This window comes from Condylura cristata, unplaced genomic scaffold, assembly GCF_000260355.1.
Source record: "Condylura cristata isolate star-nosed mole 26May11 unplaced genomic scaffold, ConCri1.0 scaffold00025, whole genome shotgun sequence".
Classification (NCBI taxonomy): Eukaryota; Metazoa; Chordata; class Mammalia; order Eulipotyphla; family Talpidae; genus Condylura; species Condylura cristata.
Genome location: NW_004567126.1, coordinates 4,846,572 through 4,869,528, shown reverse-complemented (window position 1 = coordinate 4,869,528; position 22,957 = coordinate 4,846,572). Strand labels below are relative to the sequence as shown.

At 35.7% G+C, this 22,957-nt stretch overlaps 1 protein-coding gene across 2 annotated transcripts in view; it reads right to left on the bottom strand.

Moving 5' to 3' along the window:
- The window catches only part of GRIA4 (glutamate receptor, ionotropic, AMPA 4), a 337,046-nt gene that overhangs the window by 22,122 nt on the left and 291,967 nt on the right, over window positions 1-22,957 (bottom strand). For both annotated transcript variants that reach the window (XM_004689063.1, XM_004689061.1), the window contains exons 13-14: window positions 22,654-22,852; window positions 17,104-17,351 (exon numbers count right to left, since the gene is read on the bottom strand). In XM_004689063.1, coding sequence (XP_004689120.1) covers window positions 17,104-17,351; window positions 22,654-22,852 — 447 coding nt within the window. The remainder of the gene's footprint in view (window positions 1-17,103; window positions 17,352-22,653; window positions 22,853-22,957) is intronic.

Sequence of the window (22,957 nt, the reverse complement as noted above, 5' to 3'; positions counted from 1 at the left end):
CTGGGTTAGATTCTAGGAGCTGTCACTAGATTGTGTGTTCTTTGAAGCTTGAATGACTAGTTGGTATTTGAGAACTAGGTCTGAGGAATAGGACTGTGATTTTTACAAAGTTCTCTCCCAGTAGTTTATATAGATATTTTCTATTGCTGAGTCATTTTATAGATACTTTTTTAAGTTTCATGATTTTGTCAATTTTTAAATAACAGTAGAATTCTGTGTCCTCCGTTGGGTCATGGACCATTTTTAGAAGTGAGTGAAAGCTCTGCATACTTTCTCAGTAGAACAATTTCAGGGAGTTCAAAGGCCTTGGAAGGGCAATCGAACACAGATCAAAAATGACTCTTTTAGATTCCACAGCACTATTTTTTTTAAACTAATAATCATTATCTACTAAGGGAAGATAAATAAAAATATTTCTAGGATCAATGGTGGTTTCAGAATAATAGTGGTTTTAAGACTGATTTGGCAGGGAGTAAGGTTCATCATATTCATCTTTGATTATTCTGCAAGCATATCATGTACAGGACGTTTTAAAAGCCTACATGTCAAATCAATAAAAATACAACTAAATTCAACTGATGAAAATTGGAAATCTTTTGATAGTCAAAGTTTATTAACTTTTCCTTAACACACTGAGATAATGCTATTATTTATATTAAATAACGTACATTTTATTTGTGTTGGCCTTATATTGCTGCTTGCAATTATATGAGATAAAATCTCCACCACAAGCCTCCCCATAGTTATGATCATTATCTGTGACAAATCATCCCAAAGAGGGCTTGAGACCACAGCTACCTAGACTGTGAAGTGTTTAGCTATCTCTGGCTATCATTCACATTTTATATTGTGAGCATTATTATTCTAGAATAGAATTCCACAAAAACTGGAGAGCTGGTGGCTAACACTCACGCTAGCTCATTTATGCAGACGTGCCTAGCCTCAGCTGGCTGCATGGGCCCTGCCCCTGGCCTTAACTTTGGCACCTTCACCTACCTCCATGGCCATGCCCCTGATTCCCTCCATCAATTCCCAGAGTTCTTAGCCACTCCATGGACTGCAGACCATCTTTCCTTTTTCAATCCTTGCCTGATGCCTAAAACTTCTAGCAATTGCCTTAAAAAAACAGAATCCTGGAATTTTTGAGTTAGAGTATGATTTAGAGGTTGTCCCCAACCTCCTCATTTGACAGATGTAATCACTGGGGCCTAAGGAAAGTTAGGTGACTTGCTCACCAAAGCCAGCTGGGGACACAGGTCTTCTGCTTTCTGGTCCAGTGCTCTTTCCCACAGTCTGAGATGCCTTTGCCTTTTGTCCTGTGTAGTTGAACTATTTATTCATCCTTCCCATGGCTATCTAAGGGGACTTTTCTTTGTCCTCCTGAGAAACTTGCTAATTTGCCAGGCTCTGTAGGGGTCATTGCCTAGTAAGCTTTGACTTATCTAGCTAGCAACTTCTGACACATAGTTAAATACTTGTTTAGCTAATATTAAACTGCAAAGGCAGGGGCTATTGTTAACTGAACTGGTCCTTCCCAAATATTCAAGGAGGCAATATTTTCTCTAAAATAAATGCCCAAAACCTATAGAATTGATTGATTTAACTAGATGGCAACATTTATTTTCTCCTGAAGTTAAGCTATAATAGATGTATTTTGATACATATAAGATTTTTATGATTTAAGTTTTAATCTTTTGGGGCATATCATCTTGAATTCCCAAGAACAGTATTATAAGGAATTTCCAGTGTAATGGATCAGAAATTTTCCACAGAACTCTAAGAATAAATAAGTAAATAAATAAAACAACAAAGTCCAAACTCCATTGCATCATTGAATTTTCATTTCTTCTTTCTTATAGCCAACTTGTTAAGAACTGCTCTTTTGAAAAGTATCTCCCAAATCTATATTTTCACTTCTACCACACTGGTATCACCCTAACAAAGCCTTTATTGCCTGAGACAAGCTCTACTGACTTTCTCAATCCTTCCTCAGCTACCCAGAGTCAGAAGATTTACTTTTCTACTTGCTCATAATACTTTGTCAAAAAAACTTCAATGACTCATGAGTGCTTCCAAGATACTATTCTGCTCTATTTTACCCAACAATCAAGTTTTCCTAAAAGTTGAGCTTATCTGTAGTTTTAAAGTGGAATTTTAAAACACCGAAGCAACTTCCTCATTCTCACTGTCCTGGTATTAGGGCTATAGTAAATGGTAAAGGTAGCAGGGGAAACCGTGGCTACTCAGAAACCCCATTCCTTAAGCACCATATTCCCCAAATAGAACTTCTCTTCAACCAGCCTACTTTTCTTATAGTCCCAAAGAAATTTTGATAAAACCTTTACCAGGATTTTTTTTTTTCCCTTTTAGTCTTTCTAAAGCACTTACTATTTTCCAGTAGTCTCCCAGGGACTTATTTATTCAAGGAATATTTATCAACTCATACATCTGAACTCTGCATACTCTAGATTCTATGTATCTCCTACTTCTTTGAAAGATGACATCCATTATTTGGAGCACTCACATTCTCTCTGAGTCATACAGTACTTTACAATGTCATCTCTGTACGTGTTTCTCCTTCTTGGAGGACAGCAGCTCTGTCTTATGGTCACTTATACCATTCTTGGTCCTAATGCAAGGCAAGAAATAGAGTAAGCATGACGTCACTACATGTAGAATTGATATCTCAGCAAATTATCTGGAGGAGCTACTTTGCAAGCAACCTATCATATAAAGACTAGAGTGCTGGGCAATGAAAGGGAATCCTGTGACCACGAAATCTAATGGATTTTGAGAAGACCTGGTGTATGAAGTAAGAAATGAAAGGCTTCAAAACTATCTAAGAAGAGTTGAAAAAAGGGCCAAAAAAATGTTCGACTCTAGCTCTCTTTATTAAAATGGAAAATAATGGGTCCTTCACATGAACTACACAAAGAGAAAATGATATTTCAGTAATATAGTTAAACTAAGGGGTCTTCTGTTATTCTGTGTAGCAGGACAAGGAAAAACATGAAATGATAAAAGCAAATCCAAGTTTGTTATGAAAATCAAGGGAACACTCCAAACTAAGTTCTAACATGAAATCCCAGATAATGGCATTTCTGTAACTCAGTTCTAATCTATTTAAGTGTAGCAAATAAAACACATCACCTTTAAAAAATACTTGCTACTAGACTTACTACTTAAAATGATATAATTCAGCATATTTTAGACATTAAACATTCCACTTATCAACAGATCTTAAATGCCAACTTTATGTGTGGTTTAATTTAAGATTTATTTTACAACATGTTTAGATATGTATTTAGTTCACTCCGTGTGGTTTATATACACTTTATATATACTCTAAATTACCAACTTCTTGAGAGAAAAAAAAATTAAAATTTTGGTTTTTCTCTCTCATTTAAGGTCTCAGATTTCTTAGCAGTAGCATAGCATTTGATATAACTATGTAGCTTAGAATATATAAATTAAAATGTCTTTTAAATGATCTTGTTTCATATACCTTAAAATTTAGTTTGATTTTCTTTTAAAATTTAGTTTGATTTTCTTTGGTGGGAGAATAGCACAAAGAGAAAAAGGAAACTGAGTAATACAAAGAACTCATCTAGAATTAGGGATTATGAGCAAATGGGATTTTGAATGGAAGTTGTCTGAACTTGGTGTTCATAGGGGTTTTTCAGTTATTTTTTGAATATAGCCTAAGTTTCACAATTCTAAATCCTGTGTCTTTCAAAGATTATAAGTTTATGACTTCTTAGGTGACACAGAGGTGCTTGTCTTTGAGACAAAAGGGGCTCATATTTCAAAAGACATATAGTCTCTTAGTTTTATTAAGTGATTCAAGAAGAAATTATAGCAAAAAGTTAAAATTCCAAAATAGTCTTGTCTGCATTCACTTCTTGGTATCAATACTAAAACACATAGCACCATCTTTTAGTTTTTGTTCATTATAAGTTGGGTATTTTTTAAGCTACCACCTTGGGTAGCTTCCACATACAAATTTTAATGTGCCTAGTGTGTGGAATGTGATTAATATGACATCAATATTTGTCACCTCATGGGAAAATAAAAGGAAAAAAAAAGGTGTTTCATTTCAATTTCAGGTTATGTAAAACAAGTCACTGCAGAATCAAGATTCTTTCCTTGAATGAGGTTCCCATAAAATATTTCATAAGAATTCTAAGTACACAAGAAATCTACTTGATATAACTATCGTGTGGATGGCAAAATCTAACACATAAAACACTGTCCACTAAAAATTTCCATTTTTACAGATTGGTCAGGTAACACATACAATCTGTTGCCTTAAAATTCAGAAACAAATAGATCAGGAATGAAAAATGTGTCTCAAGTATACTGTCAACTCATTAAGCAAATCAATGAGTAAGAAAGTCAAAACTAGTTTTTATCGTGCTTATAACAAAATGCAGTGCTTAGGTTTCTGGATTTGATGGCCATAAGAATATCATTATCTAAATAAGTCGTGTGAATTGGTACGAAAATCAAATTTCTATCTTGTGTTCTTACACGCATGTTCCTGGTCTCATGACCCCTCTGGTTCCTGCTCAGAAGACAACTGCCTCTAACAAAATATATCATTCAGAATTATTTCTTTCCTTACAAAATTATAATGATCCAACTTTATGGTGAGTTAAGATTCTAAACATGTCTGCAACAAAATGACAAACATGTTTTTGAAAGATGATGATGACAAACTGCTTGATTCTCATAATTTCTGCACATTTCTTCTCCTTGCAAAAATTCCCTTCTTTATGAGCCCTAGGTATCTCAGTTACGAGATTACAGAGCTATTCAAGCCACACCAGATCCAGCTAACAATAACAAAGAATCACTGCTGGTTCCTTTATAATCCACACATCTGCCTTTTTTCTATTATCTCAAATCTGGATGTTTTAAAAATTCTCTCATGTGTTTCTCCCCTATGGAAGGGCCAATTTAAGATAGAATACCAAAGGCAGGGATACTGACGATTTCCACGGAGAACCACATCCAGAGTGAGAGGTTACAGTGTAAAAAATGTTAAGGTAATAGAAAACAATCCTGGAAAGAGGTATATAATCGCAGAAAAAGAAAATGCAAGGCTGTATTTCCTCCCTTCCTTCTTATTTTCTACACAGTATTCACAGAGTATCTCAAAATTCTCATGTCTATCCTACTTCAGACCAAATACAGCCTGTTCAGATTTCAAATTATGTATCACTTAAATTATATTGCTGCATCTTTTAGTAAAAAAATATTAAAAAATGGCTTATTGTCTACAGCAACACTTTGGATTTCAGTTTTATATTTTTGTAAACCCTTGCCCATTATGGTATGACCGACAGTAACTATTCATATGCTACATATAGAAAAATTAACAGTTGATGACAATTTTCTTAGGCCTCTGTAATAATTGCCTCCTTGTGGAATTCTGGCACTGGAATTTAATGATAATGGAAAACAGAAATGCGTTAGCCTGTAACATGTATGATGTGTTGAGGATTTTGTTTTTTCCTACTATAACCTCTGTTAAGTGAATGTCCAAATAACTTTTATGCACAGGTGGCAAGTTGATTTCCTAATGTTGGTGGGTTAAAAAATATAAATGTATAAAGAAAAAGGGATTAAAAAATAGGTGGGGGAGGGGTTTCCTTCAAATGGATGGAACCCATTCTTTTGAAAGAAAACTCCCCTCTTACCTTGGTCCTGGAGCTGGTTAGTTCTCCTCTGTCCTCCTCCTAGGGGAGAAATACCCAAAGTTAAACAATAATAGAACATGGTCTTGTATTAAAGTCAAGTTCCGTTCTGGCCAACCCCTTCCTCAGGTCTCACAAGACACTACCAACTGTCTGATATACTGGGGCCTTCTATGAATTCAACTTAACATCAGTTTCAAGGATTACGCCAAAGGGAACAAACATTAGTTGTGTATAGGGGATACAAGCCTCTGCTCCTCATCAGTCTGCCTTGCTGATGCTCTAATAAGCATAAAACTGGTGTGGAGCAGGAAGCTTTTGAAGGGTATTGCTTGGGCATCTCTCCTCAGCTGGAGTGAACCATGGAGGGTGTGTGGAGATGAGCACCTAAAAAGTCAGTTAGGAGAAAAGAGGGGTGCTGCAGTATTGTCACTCCATCTCCTTGATGTTCTTCCTGTTGTTGAAAAGGAACAACATGGAGCAAATCAAAGTCTCATATGGACAAGAATATTGTAAATTTGAAAATATCTGCAGGTCATGAGATGGGAGGGGTAGTGAGAACTCAGGATGACATATATTTTCAGAAACTATAAGCTTATTTTTTCAAAGCAGGGATTTTCAGGTTGGATAAAGAAGGAAAGTTTTTCTTAATATCTAACTGTCAACCAGGGCGCCTGTGTCTTTAAAGAGAAACAGGGCTGGGCTGTTTCAGGATCTGTGAACTAGACAATGAGAAGCTCCTAGTCCAGGTGTCACTTTTCAGCTATTTGAATTGAACTTTACCAGCATCATCTGTCTGATAAAGGTAAGTGCCACCAATGTCAAAGGGAGGGGAATACATTCATATATATGTGCTTACTATGTAATAGTTACTCAAATTTAATTTCATTTATATGGTCTCTGCTATGTTCCTTACTTGAATCATCTTGTTTCTTTTGAGTCTGGGACCTCAAGAACAGCACCTAGAGTCATTCCTAGTTACCCTTTGGCATAATTTCAGAGATAATGATGGGCTCCCATAAAAAATATCAGATACCAGACAACTGATTGAATTCCATGAGACATGAAGGAAAGTGGAGACCGAGAATGAGCCTGAACCCATACAAGATCATGTGCTATTGTTATTTAACTTTGGGTAACTTATTAAAATTCTTTATCAAGTAAAATGACATCAGGTGAGAAAAATGGATGTACTTTGGAACCTCACGTTGTCACAGTATCTTCCAGAGACATCAAAATGAAGAATGCCGTAATCATTACTCTAATGGCCATTATGAGATTGTGCATGGAAGAAAAACACTATGGTAGATTCTAAGTTATACATCGGTTACTCTTACCATTTACTCAGCGTTAGAGTCATCCTAGGGACTTCGGTCACCTTCAAGTTAAAGATATAAATAAGGCAAAGGAAGCTCCTCCAATTACACACGTTTCCCCTTATGTTCCTCCTTGGGTACTTGAACTTCACTCATTATCTTTAATGGATACTCAAAGTAGTTATTTTGACAAGTGAGCCTTTTATCCACTAAAGTTGATAAATTTTAAAGAATATATACAGAAATAGAACATTTCCTTTTTTTCTGAAACAGACACATTAGAACTTATAAAGCTGTGTTATAAGTGGCATAAAGTAAATTGTGCTTTATGAAACACCTACTTTGTTCAAGAAAACCATTTATATGACAGTTTTTAAGGAAATAGCTTTAAATTCAAAAATGAACTGAGAATCTATGAATAAGAGCAACTGTAGATATACTGCCTGCCTGGGCTGGATAAAATTACAGTTGCTGTGCCATCTTCATGCTTCAGGATGTAAACTAACAGCTATTGTGATGAAAGGGAGAATGAAAAAGAAGTAATACTGAGGTTGCTGCAGTTACTACAAGGCCCTTAAAAGAATCATCCTCTCAAGTCTTACATAATGAAACACATCAGGATACCACATTACATGGATCAATGTTTACCATGCTTATGCATGGAAATGTTTTATTCTGAAAGGAATAAATACAATCCCTTCTACCATAATAAGCTTCACTGCTATTTATCTCTCCTTGGATGTCATCCAGTGAGTGTCAGATCTGTGCCTTCCCAAAAGCTTGATGTTAGCATATAATTTGAAATGTCTCTCTACACATAGGAATGTAAGACCTGCGTTGGTTTCTAGCTCTGTTAGTTTTAACAGAAGTACTTTCCTTAAATATCTTTCCATTTGGCGATGTACACAGCAAGAAAAGCAGCTATTTACTGGAGCGACTTAATTATAAAATCAATGAGTTTCTGGCATGAATTTTCCCTATTGTAAGTATCTGCAACTTCAAAGAGGTATAGGAGAATTCTTGGATTGTTTTGCTAAAGACAGTCTAAGGCACGTCTCAGAATCTTAGACTCTCCATGTGGGAAGGGACTTTAGATGTCACATGCTCTTCGAGATGTGAAAAGCCTTTCTCCTTCCACTTGAACAACTCTGATGTCAGGGCGCAGAAGCCAATTTTCCCCTCCATTTTTGGATTAATTTTAATTGATGCGAATTCCTTCTTTGTGCTGAGCTGACTTCTTCTCTTGTACATTCCTAAGAGTTTATTTAATTTTTAATGTAAGAATTATAGCTCCTTCAGCTGCACATTGGTCTTTCCAATATGCCTTGGACTTAGCAGTGTAGCAAAGCTACAGCACATCACAGAACATCACAGAAACTGTATAATCTAAGGTTTTTAGGGTAAACTATAATTACGTTAAAAAGTCTCTTGTGTTTGTTCTTTCCCCATAAGAGCACTGGAGAGAGTCAGAAGATCTCAGTTCTAATCTCAGCTGTGGGACTGTGGGCAAGTCACTTAACACCTTTAGTTTGTACTGTTAGTTACTTAAATATCTGGCTTGGTAACTTTATAGTTTTGTATTAAGCCACATTTAAACCTTATTTCTTAAAAGTGAACAAATCAAGAAAGGACATTAAGTAAACTAATTCTATGACTTATACAATATCATTACTTCAATGACATCACTCACTAGAAAGCAACTCTCTTTTTTAATTTATGAATGTTGCCTACTTATATCAGCTTATTTTGGATCCTATGTATCTCTAACTAACCTCAAATATTAGGCAAAGGTTACTGTACTGATTTGGAACCTTGAATGTGTGACTTGATCTTCATTTCTCATACTCAAAAAAATATCTTCTCTTCATGCTAAAGGCACTGGCAACACAGAACAGCTATACTTGCTGATAAAGCCTTGATGATTTCTTGTGGTCTTAGTTACAAATGCCTGAAAAGAGCGGTATCAACCAGGGAGGCGATGATGTGTTCTCTTAGTTACTAATAGGATTCTGGCGTGTTACCATTTCTGAAAGGGTGTTCAGAAGCTTCTTATCTTTCAGCTCGAAATGAGACAAATGGATTCCAGAGTAGCAGATGCCTTGAAGGCAGTTCCTTGACAGTTTTTATACAATCTCCTGTGTGGTGTTAGCAATGGAAAGGGGTCTATACATTTATATGTTCTTTGAAAAGTGAAGAGCTATTTTTATCACATTTGTTTGATTGCTTCCAGTTTAATTCTTATTTTGGCTAACTGCCAGCTATTTAACACCTAGAGAAAAATACTGAACATTTAACATTTCTGTGCAAAGTCATCCATGCCTTAAATTTCTTCACTGAGTATTCTTTCCAAAGTTAGCTCAATAAAGTACACCTTATTTCAAAGGCAGAACTGATGCTAGGAGCAATCCTATGCCTTTAATTTTTCTTGATGATTTATATGATGTTAAAGGAGCATACTGAAATGGTTTCAGAAAGTTGTTGAAAGAATGTTTCATTCTGTGGGTGACTACTAACAAGATTTTTAGCTTTCGGAAAGTCTGGAATCTGTCCATTTAAAAATAAGCTACTTTTAATCTTGAAAAAGCCATTTCTATATTAGGAGAATAAGTAATATGTTCATAGTAATTTAACTCCTGATTGTTGATATGACAATAATTCACAAAGCTCTCATGATGAATGTAATATTTGCTTCTCAAAAGGCTTGAGGCCCAGACTAGGTATTTAGGAGAGCTGAACAATGACTTTACACCAGCTGTGCTAGGTGTATGAGATACTGTATGTGTGGCAGTTATTTTGATTATACACTATTTCATTCTGAAAATGCATAATAGCAATTTTTTTTTCCAATGGGGGAGGCAAACCTTAAAATAAGCGAGTTACAATGTCTTATTCCCACTTAATATATTTTTAAACCAAGGTCTTTCCCATTTTCCAGCTCATTCTGAATGATTGCCAAATTATTTTATTTTATTGTTTCTTAAATATGAATCATAAACCAGCATCATCTTGGCTAGCATTATCTTTAGAGATAAAAGGAAGCTAATAATTTAAGAAGTTATAGATGAGTGGTTCCCCATATGCTTTGCTGAAACGAATGCTTCACTTTTAGTTTTATGGAAAACCATTATTATTTGTGATGTACTATGTAGATGCTTATTGTCAACATAAAACTGCATTAAAGCAGTGTCTACAGAATTCTGCATTTAAGAGTATATTACATTTCCACAGTAAAGGGAAATTTATGTTATTTTATTACAGACACTTTGGAGTTTTATGGTTAAAAAAAACTGATTATTACTACTCTTTCCAAAGTTCTTGTGCATCTATACAGTGTTCTTTACATGTCTAATTATCCAAGTTAAAGAATTCCCTCTTCCTTTTCTTTCCCATTGTCTCCCACCAGAACTCTGTGCTCATAGCTAATGATGCTTTTCTTCTTGCTCCTACTGAACTGTTCATACTTTAAGGGTTTTGATCTCTCTGAATACTCTAATGTTCCTTTCTGTGAAGTTGCCTTTATTGAGATCATTCAGACTGTAATCTTCCCACAATCTTTTCTTGTAGAAAGGTAAATCTGGATAATTGGATCCTGCTCAAACGACACAGAAGAAACAAAACAACTGAAAGCCACCACGTGCTCTTTCTTGTTGCCGTTCTGGGGCTGGATTTGGCTGCTCCCAAACTAACCACAGGCAACTCTCTAACTCTAAATTTCAAGGGCATTTACTCCCCATTTACGCAAGGCCCTGCAGACTTAGGTCTTACAGGGAAGAAAATAATTGGATGCATTTTTTTTTTAAATAATTGATTATAGACAGAGCCAAAGAGCAGTTTTGTAGCTAGGATCAGAAAGTGCAGAGCCAATAAGCTCTTTTGGGGAGAATTTAAATACCAGTCCAGAGAATACTGAGTATGAGGAAATGGTGACATTTTCAAATAGAAAGGGAAGAGCACAGAAGTTGGATACATTCAAATTTGCTATAGCCACTTCTAAGGTATCCTCCAGGAATTCCCTGCAGGTATTAGTGCTTTACCTTTGCTCTGATCGTGACGCCTTCTTGGCACGGTTACTGTTCTCTCCTGTCACGGAGTGATGCCTTTTTATGCCTGCATGCCCAATCACCTCATGTTTTCCAGGTGGGGTTGGGGGGTTATTGAGAGCCCCACATGAATAACTTCTCAGGGTGGGGTGTCTGTTCTGACATGGAGACTTTCCATGCATGCAGTGCATCCAGCTGTCAGACCACAACCAATGTATCTGATTCATAAAAGCAGAAACAATAGCTCCAGGCATGCAAATACCTGCTGTCCTTACTATTTTCCTAGATCTGGGACTCCTGGTACCATCAAATCTCTCTCCCATCTCCACCCCCTACCCTCAATTCTTTTGGTGTAAAGATCCTTTCAGATGCTTTGCTCAGACTAACAGGACTTGACCTTCTCACTGAGGTGTCTTGAGTCATACTTCATTCTAGATTTCAGCATAGCCAGAACCCTCAACTGGACAGTCTCTTCGGGCCTGGTGTTTTCAGCAATAGTTCTGGAAAACTCACATCAGGGATTCTGCCAGCCAGCTTCCATAGAAAGGGAACCCAAACATACAGAAACTCTCCGGGTGCTGCTTAGCTGTTCCTTTGCGTTTCTCCCCTTTTTAGCCCGAGCACTAGCACTGCAGTTGTGTCTGGAAACTAGCACTTATGGGACATGATCTGCAAAGACAGGGACACACGGCACCTGACAGTCTTATAAGACCAAGAGGGTCTCTTATGTTCACTGTCAACAAGGGGTAAATCACACACAGGTACCGTATTACACGTCAGATTATGTCTTAGATGCAGCTTTTTATTTTTTAAACCTATATTGCACATGTAGGTGACTTACTTGACTTGGTTGGTTTAAGTTCTACATCACATAAACTGTACTGTCACTGGTTAGTCCCAATCGTGTGTGATGTGAATACTCATTCTGGAGAGTCTCTATGGGACTAATTTTCATGCAATTGTGTGGGACTAAAGAACAACAATTTGGAATTCTGATTCATCTCAGAACTATCAAATTCAGATCTGGACTGAGATCTCAATCAAATCAGGTTGGGAAGGTTTAAACTGTTAACCTTCTTTTGTAGCTGTTGTAGCTTATTAAATTTAATCCTCTTTGAAGTGGTAGAAACTAAAATGTTCCCAAATTACCTATTCTTATCAGGCAACTTACTAAACACAACTTTTAAGTGTAATGGCAGGAGAGCAGAGGGTTAAACAATGCATTTAGAAACTTTTCAAGCTGGTGTTACCTACGCAGCCCAGAGCACCTCCAGAGTGAACAATGTGAATACTACCTGGCAAATTCACAGTGGGAAGCCAGCAACCATCTGTTAAGTGAACTGGCAAATGAATGAAGGCAAATCATACAAGCGATTTTTTTTTTTAGTGGTGGGAAAAATGGCAAAAAATATGGAATGTCTGGAAAATCACAAAGAAATACAGAAAATGTGACATTTTCTTTTCTTTATAGAGGAAGTATAATTTTAATCATCTTCTATTGTAGGATGAGGTCAGTGAAAACCTGAACTTAAGTGGCAGTGGAAATTTGATGTTTTCTATAGTATTTCTATAGTATTTAATACTTAGTATTTCTATAGTATAGCTAGCAGGGGAAACAGAGAATACAATTTTAAAGGCATGATTTTCCTTTGGGACACATGTAGCATTGATATCTATATACTGTGACATCTCAGTGTGTATATGGACAATTCTTGGTGACCCCAATAAACATTAACATCTCTAAGCAAGAACTGGGAAGAATTTAAGGTTATCACAACATGAGAATTTCTGTGCATTTGTTACATATGGATGTTGGTAGGTGCAATCAATCAGTGTGGCTGTGTTTTCTGAACTCTAGTCCAACAGACCATATTCCAAAACATAATGAGATCACAAAAACTAAGCAACATGTAGCATGTTGTAATATGTCACCAAGAATAAAGAAGGGTAGGAATAAGCCAAAGTCTATCTTTCCATAATAGTTAGAAGTGAAAACATATAATTCTACAGCAACTCATTTCCAGAAAGTAAGTTAGAATTTTATTCACTTGAGGCCAAGCCCTGCTCAGTAATATTAAGAGCTCAACTTAAAATACCTATACTTTTAAGTTTTTCTAGTCTACATTAGGAACATGGACTTGTTACCAAGACCCAAAATAGAAACCTAATTCTCACACCCAAAACCCAGTAAATCCCTTTTTCTAAACCTTCCAAAAATGCTTGAACTGATGGCTATGTCTTGCAGACATTCCATAAGAAAATGGCTCCTTAGGGATAATATGCTTTTCTGAATTTGAGTGTTAAGTTGAGACACCTGCCCGAACACATTTTCCAAAGTGGAAGAAACATGGTTTGGCCTACCCAGGGCTCTATCTACTTCAAACATTAGCCAGGAGGAATCTGTAGGTGTGATTCACTGGAGGTACTTAAGGATACTAGAGACTATGCTAGTTTTAGAAAGTGTATGCTCATCTAATCTTTACTTAATAGTTAGTAAATATAAGCTTACTAAATTATTTCCTAAACTTAACTAAATTATAATCCACTCTAATCAACCTGTATCAGTCTTGCTTATTGCATAAAGATGAATGCATAGTAGTTGGTATAGTAAAGACAGTATTTTCACAGTCAGAGCATACAACTTCATTATGCAATAAATATTATCATATCATGTATGTAAGTATGAGCGTTGATAGTAAGTTCAAGATAAACATACTCCTTTCATATAAACTTTACATTTGAATGTAATACTTTCTAACATGTATATTTGAAAACAATCTGTTAGCATTTCTCAGTCAGAGAAAGGCTTTCCCAATAGTTTTGTGTGGCCAAACCCTAGAGTAAGGTGTTGAAGCAGGTGAGAGCTAACCTAAGAGATCTGATCCTTCTAGCTCATGATAAGTTTTCTGCAGAAGGAAAATTTAAATTAATGAATGCTGCTAGTAAGATATAAATTCTTCCCCTCATTGTTATATATATGTTTTGTAGGAACCTGCACCCACTAATTTCCTTTTCTTGTATTAGACTCTGTAGTGGCTAAGTTTAATAGCATTAATATACTAGGCATCATTCTGTCATTTAAAATTTGGATAATGTGTGTCAAAGTACAATAAACCCATACTCCTTGGTCATTGTTAATGACCTTCTGTGCTGAGAGCTGCATGTTTGCTGGGTGTTTTTCACATTTCAGTACAATGCCCAGCAAACACTGGTGGGAAATATAGTCTCTCTGAACAATAAGGAACTCTGAATTTCACCTCTGCCATAAAGATGGGAACTAGCTAGAAGTACTACAGACACATACTCTGCCATGACCCTGATTGCATTAAGGACCCAAGTCCTGACTTGACAACCTGATTTGATAGTATACGCTTCCTCTTCTCTGAGACATTTATTCTGAAGCATTTGAACAAACAGCAAGGTCTGGGAATTTAAAACCCTCTAGACAGATGGAAGCTTGCTAGCCATTTGTCTGCATTGTCTGGCTAAGCTGGCAAAGAAGGAAAGGTCACTGTTTTTCTTTAAGTCTCATGCTGCCAAAAAATCAACAGAGCAGAGTTTGTGAGAAAGCAGTAATTAATGACAATGAAAATCAAAGCCACACTGTACTTGGAATAATTAATCTGGAGACCTGATGAAAAAGGAACTTACAGGAGTCTGTAGGAAAACAGACTTAGTCTCCACTGAACAAATTAGAAGAGGTTTCGAAGACACTCTGATGATGCAGGTATGGCTTCTCTACTTGGCTCTGATAGGTGCAACTATTTTGAATTTGTTTCTACAAGCTAAATCCTTTACACAGAAGGTGCCTAGCAGACCATCACTAAATTAGTTTGCCTCATTAGAAACAGAGAGAGCCTAGACAAGTAAGAATGAGAGTTTAAACTTAATGAGCCTCCTTCCTGGCTGGCGTGGGGGTGGGGCAGTGAGCTGTCGGGGTAAGGTGGATGCTGGTTAGCCTTCGGTGCCCTTCCAATGTTCTCAAAGACAGGACAAAATGACTTGTTTTGGCATGCAGGGGCCAGCTTGCTCAGGAAATTGTGGCATGTATAAAACGAAGCACATAAACAAACTCTCTATCCAGGAAGCTGAGTTTAACAATTGCCTCATTAACAAGATCCAAGGAAGGACAGGAAAAGAGGAGGAAGCCAATAGCTGATTATTATACAGCTCTGGACAGATGAAGCCCTTCAGCTTTCCCCAAACAATCCCTGTAGTGTGGATTTGACAAAGTGGCACATTTAAGAGGGAACTCTCTTGCCATCAATGGGAGTCAGGCGTACCCATATCTGAGGGCCAAATGTAGTCCCTAGAACTTGACTTTATCAGTAGACACAAGACAGAGGACAAGGCAGCTACATCCACAGAGAATCAATTAAGAGCCAAAGTGACATCCAGTGAATGTAATCAATAGTCTGAACACTAATCTACATTTCAGCCACCATTGCCTTCTCCCCTTCTGTTTCTCATAAATTATCCAACTAAGGTGCTCTCACCAATATTACTTCAATAGAGATTTTTTGCTTGGTCTCATCTCACTGAAATTCTGTATTGCCCATATTGCACCATACAAAATATACCTTCAAAGAACAAAGTCCCAGTTTAAGCTTCTGAATGGCTGAAATCTTTGGGGGCAGAACTTATCATGCATAATTCATTAGTTTGACTTTCTCCTTGCACATTTCTCCAGTTTCACATGGGAGGTTTGCTCAGATAAACTTGACTTCAGAACTGCTGAAGTCCTCACCCAAATTTGTCTGTACTAACTTGTTTGTTGTATCTCCTTTTCAAATTGTCCCGCTGAACACACCATAAAAGCTTCTGACTAATTTTCAGTGTTGCCTGTAAACACAAGCACCGGGCTAGTGCACTTCTTGTATCTGTCTCAACTCTTCCCCTAGCCAACACACGTATCCCAAACACATTGCATTCCCTCTTTTGAAATCAATGAAAACAATCATATAAATTTTATATTGCTTTCATTTCTGCTGGACAATCATACAGGTCTCATTACCTTCATCTTTCAAAGGCTTACCAGAGGCATCATTTTTCAAGACCAGGTTCTTGGTTAATTCCTTTAGCAAAGATTCTGATTTCTTCTTGCATCTGTGCTTTGTATGAATTTCTCCTAAGCAGCACTGAGACTAGAATAATTCATCAGTCTTCACTTTTGACTGTGTTTTCCTCTTCCCCGTAACTCAATAGTAGCCTTTATTGCTTATGGAAAATAGGAAATTCTGCCTCCTGGACACAAACATGTGAATTCTCTATGTCCAGGACCAAATGGTAAAAAGGGCAGATTTTACCAACATTTCCTTAAGAATGAAAGTCTGACTTTTCACACAAATGGATTAGTATCCACTTTGCTCATGCGTCACAGTTAAGGGGTCTATATGTAAGCAACTTGGCTTCTCAGTGGGTCTCATTTTACAGATCTTACTTATATCACACTCCCTTCGAAATAGGTGAGAGTGTGACTTGAGTAAGCACCATAAAACCAGAGCCTAATTTTCCTTCTGAACATTATTGCACTTATAATGTGATTTCATAGCACCAATACAACTTCAGGAAAATCTAAAATAGAATGATGCCATAATAAATGAAACACTGAAATGGAAAATAAAGTGGTTTGCTCTGAAGAGGTTGATTTCATCTTACCCAGAAACTAGCCAGCAGGCATAATTTAAAAAAAATAATGATAAAATGTAAAAGTATTATTGACACAATGAGAGTATATATTTTAGTGACCAAAAAAAGTTGATGAACTGTAGAAGCATATGCTACCCATGTTTTAGGCCCACTGGAAGCAGCTAGTGTTCAACCAGTTTGGTTTTTATATGGCCTTAAAGATCTATGTCAACTATGATTAATAGTCTCAAAATAAAAAAAAAAATTACCTGATTGTTGAGCAAAAAATATGAAATGGAGAAAAAGAAAACAAACAAACATACCATGTTCACACACAAAACAAAATAATTCTCTCAAGGACATCAGGGAAGGTGGAATACTATAACAACACATGTTATATTGTTATACTATTCCACCCACCTTAATGAGGAACCCTTGGGCGTTGCTACTCCATAGCCTTTCGAATCCAGATTTCCTCCCACTTTCATCGTGTCACATGGCTTTCGCTGCTCAATGTATTCATTCATAGTGGACTCCAGGAGAAAGGCAAATTTGCCCTTGGATTTGCGGACACGAGCTACTCCCTCAGCTGTAGTCCTAGTGAAAACTGACGGCTCTGCGGATCGCATGTAGGTCCACATCTTTTCATACACTGCTATTTTTGATCTCTGGAGGAAATTGAAATAAAATTAAATACAGGAAAGAAGGGAACAACATGTTAATATCGACAGAACCAAGAGAAGGATAAAGTCTTTTAGCACTTTTCCATTGCCCTCTAATCCAATTTGCCATAACATTCTCATTTTCCAGTTAGAAAACTACCGTTTCAAACTAGAAAAGGAAGGCACCGAAGTGTCCGATAGTTCACGGTGGTCTTTGAAAAAGCAGGCACCTCATGTCCTAAGAACTGCTTTCTTCAAAGACTTAAAGACCAACTTGTTATTATTATTTTAAAATGCAGACTACCATGAAATGTAGCAAACATTTAAAATTGTGCTTTATAAAATCATATTCAAGACAGACTTGCCTTGGACCAGCTAAGGTTTCATATCAGCTTCCCCAAATTCTTTATAATATTGCATTTGGATAGCATCAAATAAGGAAAATTGTTACACTGCTTCATTTTTATCTTTCCTCATGTCTCACAGTTTGAAAAAAAAAACAAAACCCTTAAATACAAAAGCTGCAGTATGTATCAAGTCAGTAACTGACACCAGAGGAGAAGAAAACAATGTTTTTTGTTTCAAGCTACATATTCATAACATAAGAATCAATTTTTTTTTACATATATTAAATTTTAAAGAGAAGTGATTCTAATATTCCCACTTTATATTTTGGAGAGTTAATCATTATAACCCTCTGACTGCAGCCAAGAAACTTATTACTCCCAATACTTATTTTACCGGGTTTTTTTTGCTGGCATCTGCATTCTCATTATATTTTATTTTTATTCTCACATACATTTTTAATGTGAAAATATATCCAATGAACTCAAATGTCCTCAAAGGATCTCTCTCTCTCTCTCTCTCTCTCTCTCTATCTATATTTAATGAGACAAGTTTAATGAAAAACCCGAGTCCTGTTTGTTGTTTGATAATCTATATTACACATAGATTTTTTATCTGGTACGATTACAATTTTTTCAATAACAGGTGCTGAGAATTTGCATTTGGACCCAAATGAAACCAATGAAGACTCCATTCTGTTTTTAATCTATGCACCAATCCTGTAAGGCACATACATTCATCTCCATTGACCACCTTTAGTTTACCAGAATATAGATTCCAACAAAATAGTTCTTCAATAATAAACATCCTGAATAGCAAGGACAACAATATATATTTTAGAGAAAAAGCTAATTACTCAGCATAAAGAAAGTGATAGAAATGGTATTCAAAATTTAGGTTTTATAGATAGGAAACTAATAATTAATAAGACTACTAAAATACCACTCATCAAGTGACAGGTGTTCTTGAACACCAAAGAAGCAGATATTTTATGTTAATATATATTCAAATCGGTGACAAACGTCAATGTAGGCAACAGATATCCATAGTGTCTTATAAATTATTTTAATGGTATGAATAGTTGATAAAACTATCTCATTGATTTAAAAGTGTCAGGCCTCTACATGTGTGTTTTAGTAATGGCAGGTTACTTATTGCATAAAATCCTCCAATTAGGAAATCCCACGTTAACACTTCAATTACAAAGACTCTGAGCTTCCAGGACAGAGGAGTATGTTGATTCAGAACCCTTATCCTGGTAGTCACTAGGGACCTGCATTGCCAGGCCTCATTTCTTCCATCTCTAACAGAGAGTTCTGTTCCAGAGAAAGTTCTCCCACATGCACAGCGACTTCTACTCTCTGAAAATGACACTCTCTAGATCCCTTGATACAGGTTGTGCCTAAACATCTATTCCAATCACTCCAATTTATAGGAATATTGGTAAATAACATCCTCTAAGGCATATAATCAGTTTTTGTATATATTGATCTCTTGTTTTGAAAATTTCATCCAATGAGGTATAGAGTTCAATATAGATATGTATGTTTTACCTCTTATTATTACATTGAAAACAGAAGAAATAATGAGTACTATTTTAACTTTAAAAATTTAAAAGGTATAATTTTATAATTATAAATTTTAAAATTAAAATTAAAAATTTATAATTTACAAAATGTGAGTTTATACTAGTTACTTGGCATTTTTCCAGTTACTATTGGGTATGTGACAGAGAACAGCTAAACAAAAATAGCATAACAAAATGGAAAATAAGTATTTTTAGGGGCTGGTAATAATTAAGATAAGTGTAGAATGCAGCATAGTATCAAAGCAAAGGTTCCCGTTTAAAGGAATAAAGCATCTCCAGGCCACTGATATGTTTTAGAAGTCCATTCCAGTAATATCAATGTGTGGAAAATTACTGCTTCACTTGTTTAAATACCTTAGATTGCATATACCTAAGTGCAAAATAAGTTGAATTCATTTCTTTAAATTTCAAAAGAAAGATCCATTATGTAGTTGTGCTAAACACAGAAGGCATTCTGTATTTTATAAAATCACAAATACAGGCATTCAGTGGAAAATAGACAAGTGATAAAAGCAATTTTCTTGGGAAAAATTTATGCAGCTTGCCTTCATGTTAACATTTAGAAATTCTGGTTTTGGGGAGGGATGGCTAATCTATGATCATATCCACATGGTGAAAGGGAAAGTGCTATTGAAGAGATGACGGATTGAAGATAACAACCTTGTGCCTTAGTTGTGACTAAAAGAGGAGGTTGCTAAGGAATGAGGGAAAACACATTTTCATATACTTGACAAGACAGGCTAAAATGAGAAATTTCTGCAGGCACAGCAAACTCATAAATATCATGATAATGGATCTTGTAAGACCTTAAAATCTTCAGCTGTGATATGTACTGACAGATCAGGTTATACTCAAGATAATAAGCAAAGATAACTTAAAAGTCAAATTTTTAAAATTAGAAAGTTTATCTCAGATTTAGTCTTATCTTTATAGTAAAACTCAGTGCTTGGGAAAACTACCTGATTTATTACTTTAAACAATTCTTAGAGTTTTAAAAATGTGCCATCTTATAAATTTCTCAAAACTAGCATTCTGTCATGTTGGCTTTTAATAGAAAAGGTACACAAATGTCTAGCGTTGCAGTTAAATTTGCATTTTTATCGGATGGATTATTTTCTTCCTCTAGTATCTTATACTGCAATACTGATGTTCTAATAAGAGCTCATCAATGCACTATTTAGCAATATTATAAACCCCTAGATTGTAATCATCTTCATTTATGCATTCATGATTTCACTAATGACTAGAACTGACAGGGGATAACATTTGTACTGAAATTAAAATCAGTTTGTTCAAACCAGGTGTATAGTAACGTAAAAGTAACCTTAAAGCAAGACTGCCATGAAGTGACAAGTTTAGACTGTCATTAAAAGCCTTCACATTTATGCTTAACAAGGTGTACAGGACATGAAACCTACCAAATTTCATAATGGGGCAAAAACCAAGGCAACAGCTGAATTCAGATGTAATTTTCCCCTGTGGCCTAATTCTTTTTCCAGTTGATTATAAGTGCCCTATTTTTTAAAGTGCTGAGCACAGGTCACTGCCTAAGGCAGTTGAGTGGAGCTGATAGATGTACCATTACTGTGCTCCTATGAGAAAACATTTTTGACAAGTACAAAAATACCCTTCACTTTATGTTTCTTCAGCCCATCAGACAAATGGTTTATTTAAACCAGGTCATCATCTATGGGAGAAGAGGGGCAATTCAGTGTAGAAAATGAATGAGATTTTTATCAAAGAACTAAAATTTGTTCCTGCCTAAAAGTGTGCTGCCAGGGAAAATGATTTTTTTGGGGGGGTCCCTTTAGGGTTCAGATCATTTTTTAACAATAACTAGCTATATTTATAAAAATCTTTCAATTTTAAAACTGAAGTTGAGTGGGAGAGGAAGGGAACAGGGCCAGCCACCTGCACAGCTTGTTCAGAGGTCCGGGAAGCAGTTTTTCTTATTCCTATATTTCTTATCAATACAGCCTCTTATCTGCCTCACCAGTTTTTAGAAGTTGAGCAGTTTTTGAGTGTGCTTGATGTGAAAGAGCTTTATTTTTTCAAAGGGTTATTTTTCAAAAAATTTCAGGGAGTCTACATAATATTTCTTTTTCCCTTTATCACTCAAGACAGAATGATGAACCTGTGAATGTCAGTCGTCATTTTTAATCTAGTGCCACTGATAGCACAAACTTGTATTCTTTTTGAGGCATATCCAGAATGGTTTCTAAGCAAAGTTGCTAAATTTTATCTACTTTCTTTCATTGGAAGCCATTATAAACTTCCAGATTTCCAACAAGTTACCTAAATTATATTAAAATATGTGAGACCAGTATATTTCTATTATGAAATTTTGAGATGCACTCAATAAGCAAAAAATAAAAGAGCTGGTATATTACTTTATTGAAAGAATATTGTCTATGAAAATTTTCATGAGTATTAGCTTTAGAAAAAATACAGTACTTTATAATTAACTTATGAATTTAATATTATATATTCTACAAATGCTCCAAATTGTTGACAGAGATACTATTCATTTTCTAATTTTTTTTCAAATAATTCCCAGTATTCATTATTAATTTCCTTGCTAAATATCTGTGAAAATGCTATTCTTAATTTTTTGGCTATGAAATCACAAAATGAAACCTTTCTGATCAGACATCACCAAGTATATGTGTGGATATAAGTATAACCAGAGTAAAAGGAGGTTACTGATCAAAAAATTTATCCTCATAATGCATACACTGCTAATAAATAATTTCCCCTCCCCCAATCCCTGTCATCCTGATGTTAAATAAGTCAAAGGGATCATATCCAAATGTGACATGATATTGTGACTGAATAGTTTTATCTGCAACAACTGAGAAAACAGCACAAAAGAAATAACAGATCTCGAGAGCTTAATATCCCTTGCTACTGTTATAATGTGAGAATGAAAATTTGTTGCTTTGAAATTCATTGCTATGGATAACATAACTTCTATAGTGGTGTAACCGGCAAGTAAGGTTTTGGTTTTCATATGCCACAAGTTAAATGTATTCTTCAAAAATCTTCCTTTCATTGTTATGGTCTTAGGCCCAAGGTATACATAAATCCAATCTTGTCAGATGCAGTATTATCATAGTATTATTAACAGTAGAATATTTGGGACAAATTATGCTATAAAGTTGTACTAATTATTTCTTCATTGTTACCTTTCCCTAGGAAGGGTCCTTCTTATAATTGGAATAGAGCAAATAGCATTTGAAAATTAAAGTGATTATCAAATTCAAGTAGATGTATTAGCATTAAATGTAGCCATTGCCATTAAGTTCACACAATATAATCTTTGGCAACACTGCCTGAATTTCAAAAGAAGGAACATTTCAATTTCTTTTAACTTACTCTGAAGAATTCTTTTGTTGACCCTGAATCCAGTGTTCCATAGGCAATTTCTGTTTGTTTGGCCAAGTCTTCTGCACTTTCTATGGGGGAGACCATTCTCTCAACCGTCAGGAAAGCAGCAAGGTTAGCAGTGTAAGATGATATAATGATGAGTGTAAAGAACCACCAAACACCTCCAACAATTCGACCTGAGAGGGATCTAAACAGGGATAAGATAATGTACATTTTCCTTTCTCTAACCGAAATAAAGAAGAGTTATAACATCAATTCATCATGCATGTTCAAAAACACAATTGCAAATTTT